The 18,726-nt window shown below is 41.2% G+C and overlaps 1 protein-coding gene across 1 annotated transcript; it reads left to right on the top strand.

The window, feature by feature from the left end:
• The first annotated feature begins 7,207 nt into the window (after positions 1–7,207).
• On the top strand, positions 7,208–18,426 carry LOC100618959 (zinc finger protein 260-like). Its single transcript, XM_056819988.1, has one exon. It carries the CDS (start codon positions 7,208–7,210, stop codon positions 9,425–9,427), a length of 2,220 nt encoding a protein of 739 aa, XP_056675966.1. The 3' UTR covers positions 9,428–18,426.
• Positions 18,427–18,726: the final 300 nt, after the last annotated feature.

Genomic DNA, 18,726 nt, shown 5'->3' with positions numbered 1-18,726 from the left:
CCAGCTGGGGGAGGGGATCTGATCCCCGGAGTGAAGGGCCCAGAAGAAGTGGCCTCAGGATACCCCCAGGGAAAGGACACTCCTGCCCTGAGATCTCCCCGGATGGCTAGAAGGCAGCCCCTGAGGTGAAGGAGCAGCCCCTGATGCTGCTGGTGGGGCAGTGACTCTGGGCAGAGAGGACTCAGAGGGAAGTCCGAGCAGGGAGAAGCCAGCCAAGACAGGCTTTCCATGAGCCTTGGGGGGCAGTGCCACCTGCCCAGCTGGGAGGCAGGGAATTAGCCACCACAGGGAATCATTGGGGAAAGAAGGCCCCGCAGAGAAGGAAGAACGAGGCAGCATTGACCCCAGTCAGTCGTTCCTCCTTCCCCTCTCTGACCAGTTCCACCAGCACGGCCTGGCCTGGGAGGGTGTTTCGTTCCATTAGTAGCTTAAAGCATTGGTCACACAGCATGGATTCAGCCTCTCAAGCCCAGGTGCTCGGGATGGACAGTAGAAGGACCGGCAAAGGTTGGGCGGACTTGCAGGGGGCCTTGACCCCAAGCCTCAGGGCATTCTTCAGCATGATCAGTACCTGATGGATAGTGTGGGGATCAGCCCCGTCCGTGAGGCCTCTAAACCCTCCCAAGGGCTCCTGCAGGGGCCCAGTGACTTAGACACCTTTCAGGCTTATATATTTGGGTTTTCATCAGTTATCTTGTGAAGGATTTCCCAATTCTATTTTAGTGTGGCTCAGGCTGTGCTCGGTTGGACACCTCTGAAACAGAGTGGGATTGACAACGGCCAAGGGCATGATGGGGGCTGTGGGGCAGGCTGGGCTCCCCCAGCACTTCTTTCTCCTTGTCCAGCTCAGCCTCCTCAAGACTCTGTCCTTCTCCCTGACACAAGTAGAAACCAAGAGGAGGACATGCGTTCCAGGCTCCTGACAGCCAGGATTCAAGTAAGTCTGAATTTATTCTCTGTCCTGGGTCCCCTGTCACCCCACACAGGTTCTCGGTTCTGTTTCTGTCATCTTCAGCGTTCCCAAGTCCCACCTGGACTCCCGAGAATCTTCCGGCCCTTCTGACCCAGGGCACAGAGCAGGGCAGTCCACAGGTCTGGGACGGCTCCTGTCAGCCTTTTCTGCCCATCCTAAAAAGGATTCTCCCCGGAAGTTTTTCCAAATACAGGCGCCTCTTCCACATCCAGGGGTGAGGCCCCTCCTCCCCCGGAAGTCCCCGTAAAGTGGTTTTGGGCCCTCCCTGTGCCAGGGAAGAAGGGAATCTGGATTGTTTTCTTTTCCTTTTATGGCCTATGTACAGCCCCGGGCTGTAAAGTCTGGCTTGCCTGTGTCTGAGCTGCATCCTCTGCTCTCCTTCCACGAAGCCCCGCCCCATCCCCATTTATTGGCTCACCTGGGCTAAATGAGCCCCCTGAGGAGGAGGACGCCTATCCAAGAACCTCCTGGAAGCTCCAGGCCTCGAGGGAGGGAGGCAGGCTGGCTCTGGGCCCAGAAAGCCTGAGGCAGGGGGGCTTGTGGCCCAGGCGCCCCCCACTGGCCAGAGCTGGTCTGGGAGGTAGGGCTGGACCTAAGCTGAAAGACCAAAGTGTTATTCTGGGGGGCTCCGTGGATGGAGAGCCAGGCCTAGTGATGGGAAGTCCTGGGTTCCGATCTGACCTCCGACACTTCCCAGCTGGGTGACCCTGGGCGAGTCACTTCACCCCCTGGCCCAGCGTTTGGCCTTTGACCTAAGAAGGTAAGAAGGTGAAGATTCCCCAAAGAGCCGCTGGTGTGCTTTCCGGGGGCTGCGGGGAGAGAGCTCTGGTTGAGGCTGGGGTGAGCTCTGTGCCCCGGAGGCAAGGACGTCATCGGAACCTTTGAGAGAATCCTCTTTGGCTCAGCAGGAATGTGTTTGACTCAGGAACTGGTGGCATTCCGGGACGTGGCCGTGGACTTCTCCTGGGAGGAGTGGCAGCACCCGGCGCCTGCCCAGAGGAGCCTGTACCGGGCCGTGATGCTGGAGAACTACAAGAACCTGGTCTCTGTGGGTAAGCCCCCCCCCCAGACTTGAACCCAGACCGCCCGGCTCCAGGCCCAGCTCTCCCTGCCCTGGGCCCCCCAGCTGCCTCCATCATTGCTCCTCCAGGAAGTCTTCCTCTCACTCTTCCCCAGAAACCTTTTTCCTAGATCTTTGCTCCGCCTGGATTTCCCTTTCCCTGTCTGGGTGAGGCAGGCAGGGACGTGTCTTAGGTGACCTGGTGTCTCCGGGCCCTGCCTCTGTCTGACCCCAGCTGCCCCGGGGCGCAGGAAGCTTCAGAGGCTCTGCTGGGCCTCTGCTCAGCCCTTTGCCTCCTGTCATCTCTGCGTCAGCCACTCTGGGGGGCCAGTAAACATTTATTAAGCGCCTGCTGTGTGCCAGCTTCCTTCTGTCTCTCCTGGCCCCCAGGCAGCTGGCCCTCCCTGACCCCCGCCGCCGCCGGGGCCACCATTGCCCAGGAGGATCCCCGGGCCCATCGGCCGGCCAGGATGCCCGAGCCTCCCCGGGGAGCGGGACGGGGCCGCGTTCCTCATCAGCCACCGGGGGTCGAGGCCTCATTTTCTTTCTGCAGTCCACGCTCTGGGATGCTTTCTCCCAGAGAGCACCCCGGAAACCTCCTGGGCCCTTCTGGCCTCCCCGGGGGTCCCCCTCCTGCCTTCAGCCAGGACCAGCCCATTTCTCTCTCTGGTTCTGGGTCACAGCTCGCACAGACCCGCCGCTTGCCCTTTCCCTTCTGCTGCAGCCGCCCACCATGCTGGCGGAGCCTTTATTTCAGAGCTCGGGGTCCCAGCGGGGCTGGAGCGCCTCCCAGCCTGGTCCTTGGGCCAGCCTGGCCTTCAGAGGTCCTGGCCCGGGGTGGAGGGTCCGAGCAGGAGGCAGCCCTGCCTAGCCCTCCTCCCTCTGTGAGCTCTCTGGGCTTTTCCAGGCCTGTTTATCTCCCTCTGGAGGAATTCCTGTGGATGGGCTGTGATCTCCATGTTGGAGGGACGAGAGGCCGCGGGAGGCCTTTGTGCGGGTGAGTGCGTGGCCCGTGCGGGCAGCCGACCCGATGCTTCCTCTTTCGTCGTGGCGCCATTCAGGCCTGCTGCTGGTTCGGCTTTATTTCTCTTATCCTTTCGGGCTCTTGGGCTTTCCAAGAAGGCACGTTTTCTAGTTCACACAGTTGAATAATATCAGGCTTTATTGCCCCAGTCGCACGGGCATCCCATTCTGAAATTCTCCTTTGAATTTAGTGGATTCTACGGTGTTCCTTTGAAATGTCTTATTTTTAATTTTGACAATTTTGGAAGCATCGGAACAATCTTGTTTTGGTTCTTGCTCATTTCTGTTGCTTTCAAAATGATTTTAAAATCTTTTTGTTATACCTTATTTTAAAATTTATATTTTATTCTGAATTTCACAAATACCAAAAAAACAGGAACATATCCATAGGTAAAGAACAGGAAGACGTTGCCTGTGAAACTGAAATAGGTTCAGTTTGTTTCTTTAAACCAAAAAAAAGGCATAAAATTGAGGCAGTGAGGTGGCTCAGCAGATGAGAGAGCTAGGCCTGGTGATAGGAGGTCCTAGATTCAAATGTGGCCTGAAGCCCTTCCTGGCTGTGTGACCCTGGGAAAGTCACTTGACCTCAATTGCCTTCTCTTCTTACAGTTCTTCTGCTTTGGAACCAATCCTTAGGATTGATTCTAAAATGAAAGGTAAGGGTTTAAAAAAAGGCAAAAAAGAAAATTAGCACATTCATTTTGGCACTCCTCTGTTCCTGAACCTCTTTCTCTTCCCTTCACATTATTTTAATTTGTCATTAGTTTGGCTTTTTTATCTTATTATTTTTTTGCATGTCACCATGTCTTGCTCTCCTGTCCTTCCCCACCCCATAAAAAAAAAAAAATCTCCTTTCTTATAACTCTTAGTTAAAACATATTGGCCACTTCTCCTCCTACTTTCCTGTAGAGCAAGTATGTATGTTCTTCCCTCTTTGAACCCGTTCCAATGAGAACAAGGTTAGAGCGCTTCCCTCCCCATCTCCTCCATCTTCCACTCCACTGCAAAAGCTCTTTCATGCCTATTTTACCCAAGATCATTTACCCCATCCTACTTCTCCTTCCTCCCTTCCCCCAATGCTTTGCTCTCTCTCGTTCCTTCATTTTATTTCTTCAGGTATCACCCCATCTTGTTTGTCTCGTCCCCTTGCGCTCTGTCCACGTAGTTTCTTTCTAACTGCTCTACAGTATTGTTTCTGCTTAACTTTTCTCTCGCAGTTTACTTACTTCACTTTGCATCCGTTCAGACCTTTCATTCTAACAGCATTAATTTTGTTTGTGTGAAACTTTTCCATTTGAAGTAACAAAAATTGACCCTTTTAGGCTCTCTACACTTATATCTGTCCCTAGTTTGGTTATGAACTCTTCTCCTATCTTTATTTGTAAGAGATATTTTTCTTTTCTTGTTTTCCTAACCTGTTTATTATTTTTAATACAAGTCATATGCATTTGGTGCTTTTCTAGATTTTTGCTGAGATGTTGGTCTGTGCCTAATTTCTGCTAAACTAGAGCCCTTTTCAGTTATATCTTTCAACCAATATTTGCTTTCAACATCTCCCAACATGCTTCATTCTTTTATACAAATTGTAAGGTCTAGACTTGTAGGAGTTTGAAAATACTTTGAACCTTTATTATAGCCTGATTTCTTTTTTCTCTGAAGATGTATTGTTTTTAAATGGTTTTTAATTTCTTAATGGCTTGAATTATTTTCTTCTTTTACATTTAGGTATTTTTAATTTCTCTATAATCAATGTTTCCATGAGTTTCATGAGGCTGAGTGCCCAGTAGCTTCAGCTGAACATACATTATGTGGCGATCCAAAGCCATTCACCCTTTGGATGTTCTTCAGTTTATCAATAACCCTGTTGTACCAAGAATTTAAAAGAGCATTCCAGAGGTGGTTCCACTAGGACTAGAATGAACTTTGGTTCACTACCTCTCTAATAACCCAAGATAACATTCAATTCTTTTTACCGACTGCCATGTACAGTGCTTTATACTTATGTTGAGTGAGCTTCCGTGTGGCCAAAAGTTACTGGACCTTTTTCAGATGAACCGCAGTTTAGACGTCTCCCATATTTTATCTTTGCTGAGATAAATTTCTGATCTGAAATACAAGACTTTATTATATTTTCATTAGTTTCTAACCCTATTCTTTTAGTATATTTTTGGATCCTAATTTACATATTTTGTTTTTTTTATATTGCTATGTTAGATATTAGATATTTCTCCCAGCTTTTCATTATTTGCAAGTGAAACTGGTTGTGAATGTGATTTCATTCAAATTATTGATCATTTTTTAAAGATAAAGTCACATTTCACTGACAATTACATATTTAACCTATGAAATTGAAATTTTATACTCCACTTTATTTTGTATCATCTTAACAAGGCTTGATTGATTTATTATGTATTAATGATCAATCCATTATGGAATTTGAGCTTCCTTAAGCCTATAACTTCATTTGACAATTGCGAAATTTGAAAACTGGGAGTCCAGTGGCAAAGGATAAAGCACTGGATAGGCCTGGAGATGGGAGGTCCTTTCCTAGCTATATGAACCTAGGAAGTTCACTTAACTGTTCTTCTAGCCCTTGCCCTTCTGTCTTAGAGTTGTTCCTAAGATAGAAAGTAAGGGGTTAAAAAAAAAAGCAATGAAGGGGCAGCTGGGTAGCTCAGTGGATTGAGAGCCAGGCCTAGAGATGGGAGGTCTTGGGTTCAAATGTGGCCTCAGACACTTCCTGGCCGTGTGACCATGGACAAGTCCCTTAACCTCCATCTGCTAGCCCTTACTGCTCTTCTGCCTTAGAACCAATACATAGTATTGATTCCAAGATAGAAGGTAAGAGTTTAAAAAAAGCAAAGAAAAAGAAAATTAATAGTCCATAATTAATTATTGATTGATAACTACATCTAATCGATAATTTTTAATTAAATTCCATCTCAATTGTATAATCCCTATTTGTAAGAGTTTAACTTCCCTATTCCAGTGGGCTAAAGTTCAGCCACAAAGATTCAAATCTGTGAGCTTTTGCTGACCATGAGGGAGATGAGTCAGTTTCATCATAAGATGTTTGCCCATAACAGGACTTTCCAAAGGACGAAAGTCAACTTGGAGATAGGATGTTTGTCCTTCCAAAGGATATTAGTCAGGGGCTATTTGTTCACCTGGAGTGAAACTGATGTGAGCCAAACCAACCAATCAGAAGTGAAATGTCTATTTAATCACTGTGTAAGTGCTTTAAAAGCGTTGCTCTGTCAAATATATCCTTGAATACCAAGGGATCTCAAATCCATTTTATTGGTATTGCTAGCAATACTAATAAATTGATCATGTTCAGAAATTTGTGTCTCAGTTTCTCTTTATCACAGTTTTTAAAATTGTGATAAATAACTTAAAATTTTTGATATATCAAATTTATGCTTTTGTACTTTCTTATTTTTATGGAAAACCTTTTGTAAATCAAATTGAAATTTACTATACATTGCTTTTTAGCTACTTTTGAAAGCATCTTACTCTTACTTTATTGCAAATGGACAGCAATAGATTTCTATAATTTGAATTTGATGTTCATTCCTGTTGGTAGTAAATAGATTTTCTGTTGAATCTGTCCATTTTTCAATATTTTTTTAAATAAAAAAGCTCACTAAAATATTGGTTCTATGCTTTTGTTCTTAACAATTTTAGAAGAGCCTATTAATTCTTTGGTCCCCGGATATGTTCATTTTACCTGTATAGACCCCAAGTTAAATAAATTTCTAGTAGAAGAATTTTCTGAGCTAGTTTTTTTTTCCCTTCTTATGTAATTTTCCACTTTTATTTTGCAAAAAATTATTTTTTTCCCAAAGTTGATTTTATTGACATCTAAAAGTGCTTTCATTTCTCTAGAATCGAATTCATTTAGTCTTAGGCACCTATATACATACTAAATATCTCCTCTCCCCTTTGGCTTCAGTACCGTCAACTGTGTATGGTTTTTTTTTTTTTCCTATTTGGTTCAACTTGAGCACCATTCTCCTTGGTAGAAAAGATAGAAACTAGAAATTGTTCTGACAAAGATGCCTTCACTTGCCAAAGCCAATAATAACTAGCGACTTTTTGTTTCTTATTTCCTTCATGAGAACAGGTTTGAAAGCAAAGACTCAAGTCTGATGCAGGGCATTTGTATGGGAGCATCATTCAAGAAAAGTATGCCAAAGGATATAGTAGTCTGGCATTCAGAGATGAGAAAAGCTAGAGAATGTTGTATTGATTTGGAGAATCAAAGGTACAAACAGAAGAAAAAATCCAAACAAGTAACAGTTATTACCAACCCAGCTTTTAATAAAATTATTGTCCCTCAGTGTTCTACATTTGAGAGAAGTTTTAGTTTGAAGACAGTCTTGATTTCATTGTGCAGAGAAACTGTGGGGAAATGTCTTCATCAGTATAAGACACTTGGAATGAGCTTCCAGAATTTTCCTCACCTAATTACATGTAATACACTTTCCTTAGAGAAGAGCCTTTCTGAGTATAATGAATGCAGGAAACCCTTCAGTTACCACTCAGACCTAGTTAAATTTCATAGAATACGTGCTGGAGATAAGTTAGCACATAGTAAACACAATGAATATGAGAAAGCCTTCAGCCACAGAGGGAGCCTAACTAAAAAAAGAATTCATATCAGAAAGAAATCCTTTGCATATAATGAATATAAGAGAGACTTTACTTGGAGGGCAAATCTTATTTTCCACCAGAGAATTAATACTGAAGAGAAACCCCTTGATTGTAGTGAATGTGGAAAAGCCTTTACCAGGAAGGAACACCTTACTAGACATCAGAGAACTCATTTTGGAAAGATACCTTTTGCATGTAATGAATGTGGGAAAAGCTTTAAGCACTGGTCAAACCTTTTTATACATCAGAGAACTCACACAAAAAAGAAACCCTTTTCATATAATAAATGTGGAAAAGCCAACCATCAGAGGGAAGAACTAAAAAACCATCAAAAAATTCATAAAGGAGAGAAACCCTTTGCATGTAATGAATGTGGAAAAGCTTTTAGGTATAGTTCAAGCCTTATTATCCATAAAAGAACTCATACTGGAGAGAAACCTTTTGCCTGTAATGAATGTGGGAAATCCTTCAGTGAGGGTGCAGTGCTAAAAAGGCACCAGAGAATTCATACTGGAGAGAAACCTTTTGCTTGTAATGATTGTGGGAAATCCTTCAGTGATAGTGTAGTCTTTAGAAGCCATCAGAGAATTCATACTGGAGAGAAACCCTTTGAATGTAAGGAATGTGGGAAAGCATTTAGCCAAAGGGGATATCTTATTACCCATCAGAGAACTCATACTGGAGAGAAACCCTTTGCATGTAATGAATGTGGGAAAGGCTTCCGAAATAGGATAAACTTTATCACTCATCAGAGAACTCATATTGGAGAGAAACGTTTTGCTTGTAATGAATGTGGTAAACCCTTCAGCAGGAGGGAACACCTTATTAGACATCAGAGAACTCATACTGGAGAAAAACCCTTTGCATGTAATGAATGTGGGAAAGCCTTCAGGCACCGGTCACATCTCATTACCCATCAAAGAACTCATACTGGAGAGAAACCCTTTGCGTGTAATGAATGTGGGAAAGCTTTTAGCCAAAGTGAAATTCTCAAAAGCCATCAGAGAATTCATATTGGGGAAAAGCCTTTTACGTGTACTGAATGTGGAAAAGCTTTTAGGCATAGGTCAAGCCTTTTTATACATCAAAGAACTTATTTTGGGGAGAAACACTTTGCATGTGATGAATGTGGGAAGGCTTTCAGTGAGAGTGAAGTTCTGAAAAGCCATCAGAGGATGTACACTGGAGAAAAACCTTTTGAATGTAATGAATGTGGGAAAGCCTTTCGCCATAGAGGACATCTCATTAATCATCAGAGAACCCATAGTGGAGAGAAACTCTTTACTTGTAGTGAATGTGGTAAAGCCTTCAGTGAAAATGAATTACTCAAAATCCATCAGAGAATCCACACTGGCGAGAAACCCTTTGAATGTAATGAATGTGGGAAAGGCTTCAGCAGAAGGGAACACCTTATTAACCATGAGAGAATTCACACTGGAGAGAAACATTTTGCATGTCATGAATGTGGGAAGAGCTTCATCCAAAGAGGGAATCTTATTACCCACCAGAGGACTCATACTAAAGAGAAACCCTTTGCATATAGTGAATGTGGGAAAGCTTCCATTGAGGGTGTAGTACTCAAAAGTTATCAGAGAATTCATGCTGAAGAGAAATCCTTTGAATATAATGAATGTAATAAAAGTTTCAGCAATAAGACAAACCTTATTTCTGATCAGCAGTCTCATACTGGAGAGAAAACCTTTTTGTACAATTAATGTTGGAAAGTCTAGTGAGAATAAAGTATTCAGAAGTTATTAAAGAATTCATAGTGCAGATAAATCCTTTGTAATGAATACATGGAAGTCTACAGAAGGGACCATCTAATTCCAGAAGTCATTTTAGAAAAACTCTTTATAATTCTATGAATTTGGAAAAAGCTTAAGTGAAGAGGAAAGTACTCAAAAGCCATCAGATAATGTATAGTAGTGGAAAACCCCTCTAATGTAATGGTTTTGCAATGAATATCACTAGAGATGATGTCTGAAATTCTTATTAACCATTAAATTCTTGTTAACCATTACATAACATTAGAGAGCCCATACTGGAGAAAAACCTTTTATGTGTAATTAATGTAGAAAAGCTTTTAACCAACTTGGAAGAAGTGGAACTTTTTAAAAAAAAAACCTGTATCTTCTGTCTTAGAATCAATACTGTATATTGGTTCTAAGACAGAAGAGCAGAAAGGGCTAGGCAATAAGAGTTAAATGACTTGCCCTAGGTTACACAGCCAAGATGTGTCTGAGTTCACCTTTGAACCTGGGACCTCTAATCTCTGGGCCTAGCTTTCGATCCTGAGCTAGCTAGCTGCCTCCTAGGACTGGAACTCTTTGAATTGTAATTGACTGTCAACAAATCTTATTTCTCAACTAAGAAATCATATTGAAAACTCTAAATGGAATGAATATGGAGAATTCTATAGACTGAGTAAATACCTTCTTTAGAAGGGTTGATTTGTTAGGCATCAGAACTGAGATTAGTGAAACATTTTGAATGTAATAAAATGAGTATGTTAATGATTCCATATTGACATGTTGTAATGATTCTCTAAAATAACTGAAAAATCTTGTTTGGTCTTATTCTTTTACCACTGCCTCATTAAAGAGCACAGGTGGTATGCACATAAAGTAAGGCTTAAGGGGATAATTACACTGGATGCCAGAGTAAGGAACCAAAAGAATCTTTCACAATTAGAGCATTTGCTCTGAATCTAATTAGTTGAATTTGTGGATACAAAGTAAGAAGAAAATTCTAAAAGTTAGAAGAGGTGAGAGCCAGGTCTAGAGATGGGAGGTCCTAAATTCAAGTCTGTCAAGTCACTTAACCCCCATTGCCTAGCCCTTACCATACTTCTGCCTTGGAACCAACATTTAGTATTGATCTAAGATGGAAGGTAAGGGTTAAAAAAAATAAAAAATATAAAAGTTAGAAGATGGGAGAGATCTGGTTAGACAATAGTTATGAAAAAAGTTGGAGTTTTATTGATCTAGTAACTCAGTATAAACTAGAATTGTCATTTTTTCTCATCAGTTTTAAATTTTTTTAATTTTTAAAAAATTAAAAATATTTTCCCATGGTTAATTTAAAAAATTCATTATTTCCCCCCTCCCCCTTTTCCTTTCCTGCTCCCAGATCTGACAAGCAATTCCATTGGGTTATACATGTCATTGTTCAAAACCTATTTCCATATTATTCTTATTTGCAATAAAGTGATCTTTTATAGTTAAAACCCCAATCTTATCCCCATCAAACCACATGATCAATCATTTTTCTTTTGCATGTCTTCTCCCATAGTTCTTTCTCTGGATGAGGATAACATTCTTTCTCATAAATTCCTCTGGATTGTCCTGGATCATTGTCTATTGCATCAAAGTCTATTACATTTGATCGTGCTACAATGTATCAGTCTCTGTACAATGTTCTCCTGTTTCTGCTCCTTTCACTCTGCATAAGTTCCTGGAGGTCTTTCCAGTTCACATGGAGTCCCTCCAGTTCATTATTCCTTTGAGCACAATAGTATTCCATCACCAGTAGATACCACAATTTATTCAGCCATTCCCCAATTGAAGGGCATCCCCTCATTTTCCATTTTTTTGCCATCACAAACTGCGCGGCTATGAATATTCTTGTACAAGTATTTTTCCTTATAGAATTGTAATTTTAGTTGTTGATTAGTTGTGCCTGACTCTTTGTGACCCCATTCTAGTATTTCTGCCCCCAAACCTCCAAATTTTTGGTCTTTTTTTTTTTAAGAGTGACTAACCTCATAGACTGGGAATGTTATATATAGGGTTCACCTAAATTTTGTCAAAATATATGATAAAGCCATTGTAGTGGGAGAGCTGATCAGGAAACCCTGGGCCAGAAGGGATACCTCTTCAGGAATGATGAGGCTCCAGTAATTAGAATTGTCTATTACAGATTCCCTTACATTCCTGTAATGTTTAGGGTAAGCCTGTACCCCCATATCATCATGTTATTCTTTTGGGAAAAAATAATGTTGATTAGAGAATAATAGTCAACTTGATTGAAAATGGAATGGTCAAGCCTCCAAAAATGGTCATTAAAGATTTTGCCAAATTGGAAGGCCTAAAGTAGAGCCGCCAAGGAACTTATCATTTTCCATATTTTTGTCAGTGACTTGGATTAAAACATAGATGCTTGTTAAATTTCCAGATAACCCAAATTTGCTCCCCATTTCCCACTAGCTCCACTGCTTTTGGACTTCTCCATCATATTATCTTTCCCCAGGAAACTCATCATTGGGAAATCTAATTATCTTTCAAGATTGAATCTGCCTGGTCCTCACATTTCATTAGTACCCTCTGCCACCCGCTGAACCCACTGGCTTCAGGGCAGGGTCATGTGCTCCAGGTTTGCTTTTTAAGACAGGCGCTCAGCACAGTCTTCCCCATTTCCCACCAGCTACACTACTGTTGGACTTCATCATATCCCCCCATGCCAAATTCCTCTGCCACCTTTCTCCCACCCATTTTCGTCTTCCTTTTATATGTTGTTGTCCTCCATCATATTGTAAGCTCTTTGAAGTCAGGGACTGCCTTTTTTGTTTGTATGCCCAGCACTTAACAGTGCCTGGCACATGACAGGTGCTTAATATTATTTATGGACTGAATAATAGCTAATACGCTAAATGATAGGAACCCATAAGATTTAGACAGACTAGAACACTGGGCAGAATTTATTTATTTTCATATTCTAAGTTTAAACACCCGTAAATAAGGGTATGTTGTGAATTCCTTTCATACCACTTGCTTAAAAAAATTGTGTGTTTGTACAGGTATCCCTTCCATGCCTCAGGAGCTAGGACATGGCACTCCTGTGATCTAGGAACAGTAATATTTTTTGGCCCTCCATACCAGAGAAGCCTGAATTTTTTCTTTTTCTTTTATGAGGTATTTATAGTACCTTTTATGCATTTGTGAGTTATTAACTTTTTAAAGATGTTTCTACATTTCTAGCCTTTGTGTGTTGTCTGCTGGTTTTGTGTTCTTTTTTTTTGCAAACTTTTATTTATTTTAACTTTAAAAAAGAAAGTGTATACATGGTATTAAATGATAAAGTATGTTGATATTATATAATACTAGACATATTTTATGCATTTCTGAGTTTCTAAACTCTTTCTGTGTTGCCTCCTGGCCTTCTCATATTGTCTGTGACTTCTACAAAACTCCCAAGAAATTCCCATTTAATTTCTTATACTGACCTACTATATATCAAACATATGTGTATATATATATATACATATATAGAGTGCATATATATGTACTCTCTATATAGTACATCCTTGTGTTATTTTTTTGGTTTTATTTAATTTTTTATAATAAATAGATAATTTTATTTTTTTAATGTTTGTATTTTATTTATTTTTAAAATTTTATTTAGTTGATTAAGAAAAGTTTTCCATGGTTACATGATTCATGTTCTTTCCCTCCCCTCCTCCCACTCTCCTCCTATAGTCATTGAGCAATTCCACTGGGTTTTACATGTGTCATTGATCAAGACCTATTTCCATATTATCGTTATATTCACTAGGGTGATCGTTTAGAGTCTACATCCCCAATCATATCCCCATCAATCCATGTGATAAAGCAATTGTTTTTCCTTCTGTGTTTCTATTCCCACAGTTTTTCTCTGGATGTGGATAGTGTTCTTTCTCTTATATAAGTCTTTCAGAATCTTCCTGGATCATTGCTGCTAGTAGAGAAGTCTATTACGTTTGATTGTACCACAGTGTATCAGTCTCTGTGTACATTGTTCTCCTGGTTCTGCTCCTTTCACTCTGCATCAATTCCTGGAGGTCGTTCCAGTTCACATGGAGTTCCTCCAGTTCATTATTCCTTTGAGCACAATTGTATTCCATCACCAACAGATACCACAATTTGTTTAGCTATTTCCCATTTGAAGGGCAGCCCCTCATTTTCCGATTTTTTGCCACCACAAAGAGTGTGGCTATAAATAGTTTTGTACAAACATTTCCATGTATTATTTTCAAAAGTATTCTGCCTTTCTATTTCCTTCTAAACTTCTGTTCCCTTCTGCATATTTTTACAGCTCTTTCAATGCCTTTCTTTTTGGGAGCATTACTATTTCTAACCATACACCTTCTCCCCAACAACCCTCCACCCAATTAAAAGCCTAAAGATAAAAAAAAAAATATTCACTTTTGTAAAAATAAGCACAGTAAAGCAAAATAAATTAATGTAGTGGCCTTGTAACAAACTTTATGTTCTTTTCTGACCTTGTATCCATCACCTCTATCAGAAAGTAGATAACAGTATTCCTTCTAAGACCTTTGAAAAGATGGTTGGTCATTGAACTGAGGAGTTATTAAATCTTGCAAAGTTTGTCTTTATAGTGTTGAATCAATTGTTTTCCTAGTTCTGCATGATTCACTGCATCATTACCCAGGATTCTCTGAAATCATCTCTCCAAGGATACTTCTTACATATAGCTCCTTCCATCCACTCTCCCCATTCTTTACCCCCCATTCTCCATTTAAGATAAGGAAGCTTGTTTTGCTGCCAATCCAACCTCCTTTTCTTTTCTTTTTTTAAAACCCTTACTTTCTGTGTTAGAATCAATATTGTGTATTGCTTCCAAGGCAGAAGAGCAGTAAGGGGTAGACCATGGGGGTTAAGTGACTTGCCCAGGGTCCTACAGTTAGGAAGTATCTGAAGTCAAATTTGAACCCAGAACCTCCTGCCTCTAGGTCTGACTCTCAATCCACTGAGCCACCTAGCTGACTCTTCTATCCTCCATGCCACATCTCTGCTCACATTTGCTTGTTTCCTTGTTGAGTTTGATGTTTTTCTACACTAGACTGTGTATTCCACTCTTCTTTGTCCATTTTGGACAAGTTTTATACATTCATCAAAAAAATTCCAAAACAAAATGAATTATTTTCTTTAGGAATTTCTGGCATGGTTCCTGGATGTCCATTCCAGGGGCTACTTTTTCAGGAGGGAAGAAGCTGGGAATGACAAGGGCCATGGGAAGATTCCCAGGGCGAACAGCAAGATAGAATGAAGAGGGCCATCCCATTTAGAGGTATCATTAAGTGGTTGTAGCTCTGCATTAGTGCAGTAAGCCTTTCTGAAAGGTGTACAATGATCACGATGTCACTTGCAAATAGGAACATTTCGATAACTAGATTTTCTAAAGAGCCCTTCTTTTGTTTGGGTGTGAGAGATATCACAAAATGGTGGAGAAGAGACTGGATTGAACATCAGAGGACCTTGCTTTGGAATCTTTGATCTACCCACATGGATTATATATCATGTGTCCTTGGGAGAGTCATCATTATGGTCTTCAGTTCCCTCATCTGTTAAACAATTTTAGATGAGAGGATTACACAAGTCTATTTTACCTGTAAGTTTATGCTATTATTAATGCAGATATCCCTCACGAAACACTATTAAGGTACCTAATCATTACTTTGCACATCACATTTCTTCCTTTCTTGGGGCTGGGAGGTGTTGGTATCCTCTCTATTTCTTTTTTGTTGTTTTTCCCTTTCTGATCAGTTCAATTCCATTCAGTAAACATTTATGAAGGCCCTACTATGTGCAAAGCACTATACTAGATCCTAAAGATAAGAGGCAAAAATGTAATAGTGTTTGCCATCAAGGAACTCATCTTCTAGATAGAGAGTAACCTGTTAACAGATCAGTACATACAAAATCTATATGACAAAAAGACCGTAATTTTTGTTACTGAGTGCTAAAAATTAGTATTAAAAAAGGACTTCAGTCCTTTTGTATTGAGCTGCATTTTAAGGGAGCTGGATATTTAAGGGAGTATGTCAGAGATGAGAAGAGGAGAGCATTCCAGGCAAGGGGGAGGGGGGACACCTAAGAAAAGACACAGAGGCAGGAGATGGCTGACCTTTATGGGAAATAGGTAATCCAGTTTGCGGAGAAGGTAGATCTCTCAAGGGGTGAGGCAGTATTGGGAAATTATTCTGAAAGATTGGTTGAAACTTGTAACCTATGTGTGTTCCAGCCCTCCTCCTCAGATCCAGTTGTGCTACATCACACCCTAATGGGGTCCCATGTCTTTTCTACCAATGCATCTGTTTCATTCCCAGCTGGCTGTATTCCCTGAGCTTTTAGGGGTCTGGTCACTAACATCCCAGTTCCATTTAACATCAATTAACTTTTTTTTTTTTAAGGATTATTTGCTGCAAAGGTATTTCAAGAATGAAGGAACAAAGCACTTCTCCCAATATCTCCAGGGCATTCTCTCCAATGCCACTTTGGTCTCTGGGGGAATAGGCCCAAACTCAATCTAGTTCTAATATAGTATTGATCCTGTAAATTAATATCCAAAGATGGTATCACTGCTAAGGTTAGGAGGTTAATTTTTTTTCTATTTTGTGACTCAGTGACATCTTTAAAAAGATATTTTATTTTCCCAATTACATATAATAACAATCTTCAACATTTTCCAAAATTTTAAGATCCAAATTTTCTCCCTCCCCTCCTTTTCCTTTTTCCTTCCAGAGATGTTAAGCAAGTTGATCTGGGTTATACATGTATTATCATAGAAAACATAATTCTATATTGGTCATTGTTGTAAAAGAATATTTGTATCCCCCCCAACAGAAACATAAAACTAATGTGAAAGGGATTATGCTTTGATCTGCATTCTCATTCAGAAGTCCAAGTCCTTCAGAATTGCCCTGGACCACTGTACTGCTGAGAGTGGCTAAGTCTTTCACAATCGATCATTACCTAATATTGTTACTGTGTATGTCTTCCTGGTTCTGCTTATTTTACTCTACATGTTCATGGAGATCTTTCCAGCTTTTTCTGAAATTGTCCTGCTCATCATTTCTTATAGCACAAGAGTATTCTATCACCCACATATGCCCTAATTTGCTCAGCCATTCCCCAATTGGAGGGCATCCCTTCAATTTCCAATTCTTTGCCACCACAAATAAAGCTGCTGTACTCATGGAATGCTGCCTATGCGGGGGTTCTTGGTGTTTGGGGTAGTTGTGCTGAATTCTTTTCTCTTCTATGCTTTGTTATTTGGACGGGGTGGGAGGCCAACAAGATGGCTTGAAATCTTCCCACAGCTAAGGGGGATGCTTAGAATAGGCTGTGGCTGAGGTTTTTGGATTTGCCAAAGGACGGCAACATTCTTTTTAATTCCCTTCCTGGCTGCCTAGAGCAGCAGGAAGGTGCTTATTACCTGCCTTTCTCTTTTTTAAAGCTGTTTTTAATTCATATTTTTGTCTCCTATAAATTAATATTCATCATGTGATCTATGATTCACATCTATTATTCCCACCATTTGCTATAAGTGGGACTGTGTAAACCTTAAAATTTCTTAGACTTATGAATGTTGGAAATTTCCCCATTGGGAAATTTCATACTTGAAAAAATTTCCTACTGATAGTAAGAACTCTATTGGAATATGAAACTCCTTGGCATGGGAGGATCCTTCTCCTCCCTACTTAAGACTACTTTAGGACAGAAACCTTTTGCTAAACAATGGAAAGGGCTTTGACCTATGCTTAAGCATAGAACAGGAAATTCTTTGAGTCATGATTGATTTTAGAATTGATACAATAGAGATACTTGGAAGGACAGAACCAGGTCTTGGAAACCACAATCTCCACCCTACTCAGAGTAACAGGATTTAGGAAGGGCTGCAGCAAAGATAAAGATTTAATTATTTGAGAATATGACCTTCAACAGACATGTGCAAAGGGGACACACCTCTGGGTGGTCCTGGGTTAAGCTAGAGACACCTTTGGCACAGGGGAGACATGGACAGTGATTGGTAGATGTGAGAACTGAGGGGAGGGAACTTAGATTGTTGGCTTAAAGATAGTGGGGTCTGAGGACTGAGGAGGTGGATGCTCTTAAGGAGGTCTGAGAGGAGAGAGGTCCTGGAGGGAGAGTTCCTGGAGAGGTTTTGAAGGAGGCTGTGGAAGGTGAACTCAGGAGGAGTCAAGAGAATTCTCTGGAAACATTTCTTGAAAGGAGGCTCTCCTGAAGGTGGAGCCTGAGGTTGGCATGAGAAGCCTTACCTAGAGAGATCTTGGGTGAGTGATAAAACCAACTGACTGATTTATTCATTCTTATTCCTTTCTTACTTTCTCTCTTTTTCTATTGATTAATCAGTGTATTATAAATTAAATTTCTCTATAAAACCCAGTTGGCTTGGGCATATTCATAAATTGGGAATATATTCCCTGGCGACCATCTTATATTTATATAAAACCAAGACACAGTAGAAAACATATTTCAGCGGTCATAATTGATATATATATTTTCCTTGCTCCCAAACATTTTAATTATCACATTTTATGGCTCCCACTCTCTTATCTACAACTATTTAACGCTCAAAACTAATTTAAATCTAACAACTGTTGCTAGGGTTTCATTGCTATTGAATTGGGGGATGAACCAAATGGGAAGAATAGTGGATGCCGGTGCTCTGGGAGGCCGGGTACAAAAGCACAACGTTGGTGGAACCCTGAATGTGTCTAAGCATGGAAATATGGAAAGAAATAGATCCCCCAATGACATTATACTGTACATCCATCCCTGCAGAGCCAGGGCTGTCACTATGGGGCCTGCAGCTCGAGGAGATCCATACTGATGAAAACATCCAGAGCAACAATTTCTGTTATAACAAAGAACTGGAGGCGGGAGGGAGGCCATCATTGGGGAAGAGAGCAACAAAGGATCGTCTATTGTTGAGGTACTGAAATAAACATTTCCCGTCAAGAAATGACCACAGTGGGGGGAAGCCTGGAATGAAGCCAGAACCAGGTGGAACAGTGACTGGCCACAACTCTGGGAGGCCGAAGGACTCCGACCGCCGCCAGGAGGCAGGGCGCGGAGTGGGCTGTGGACTTCCTAGGGAGGTTTTGCTTCTCCTTTCTCAGGTGTGGGAGAGCGAGGATGGAGCCCTCCCTTGCCCTCGGGCATCATGGCAGCAGAGGTGGGATGTACACCCTGTGGGCTGGCGAAGTTTTAGG

This window comes from Monodelphis domestica, chromosome 2, assembly GCF_027887165.1.
Source record: "Monodelphis domestica isolate mMonDom1 chromosome 2, mMonDom1.pri, whole genome shotgun sequence".
NCBI lineage: Eukaryota > Metazoa > Chordata > Mammalia > Didelphimorphia > Didelphidae > Monodelphis > Monodelphis domestica.
This window is presented reverse-complemented; position numbering and strand designations above follow the sequence as displayed.

Excerpts from the sequence above, each read along its gene's own strand:
- LOC100618959 (XM_056819988.1), top strand. The coding sequence starts at position 7,208 with ATGCAGGGCATTTGTATGGGAGCATCATTCAAGAAAAGTATGCCAAAG.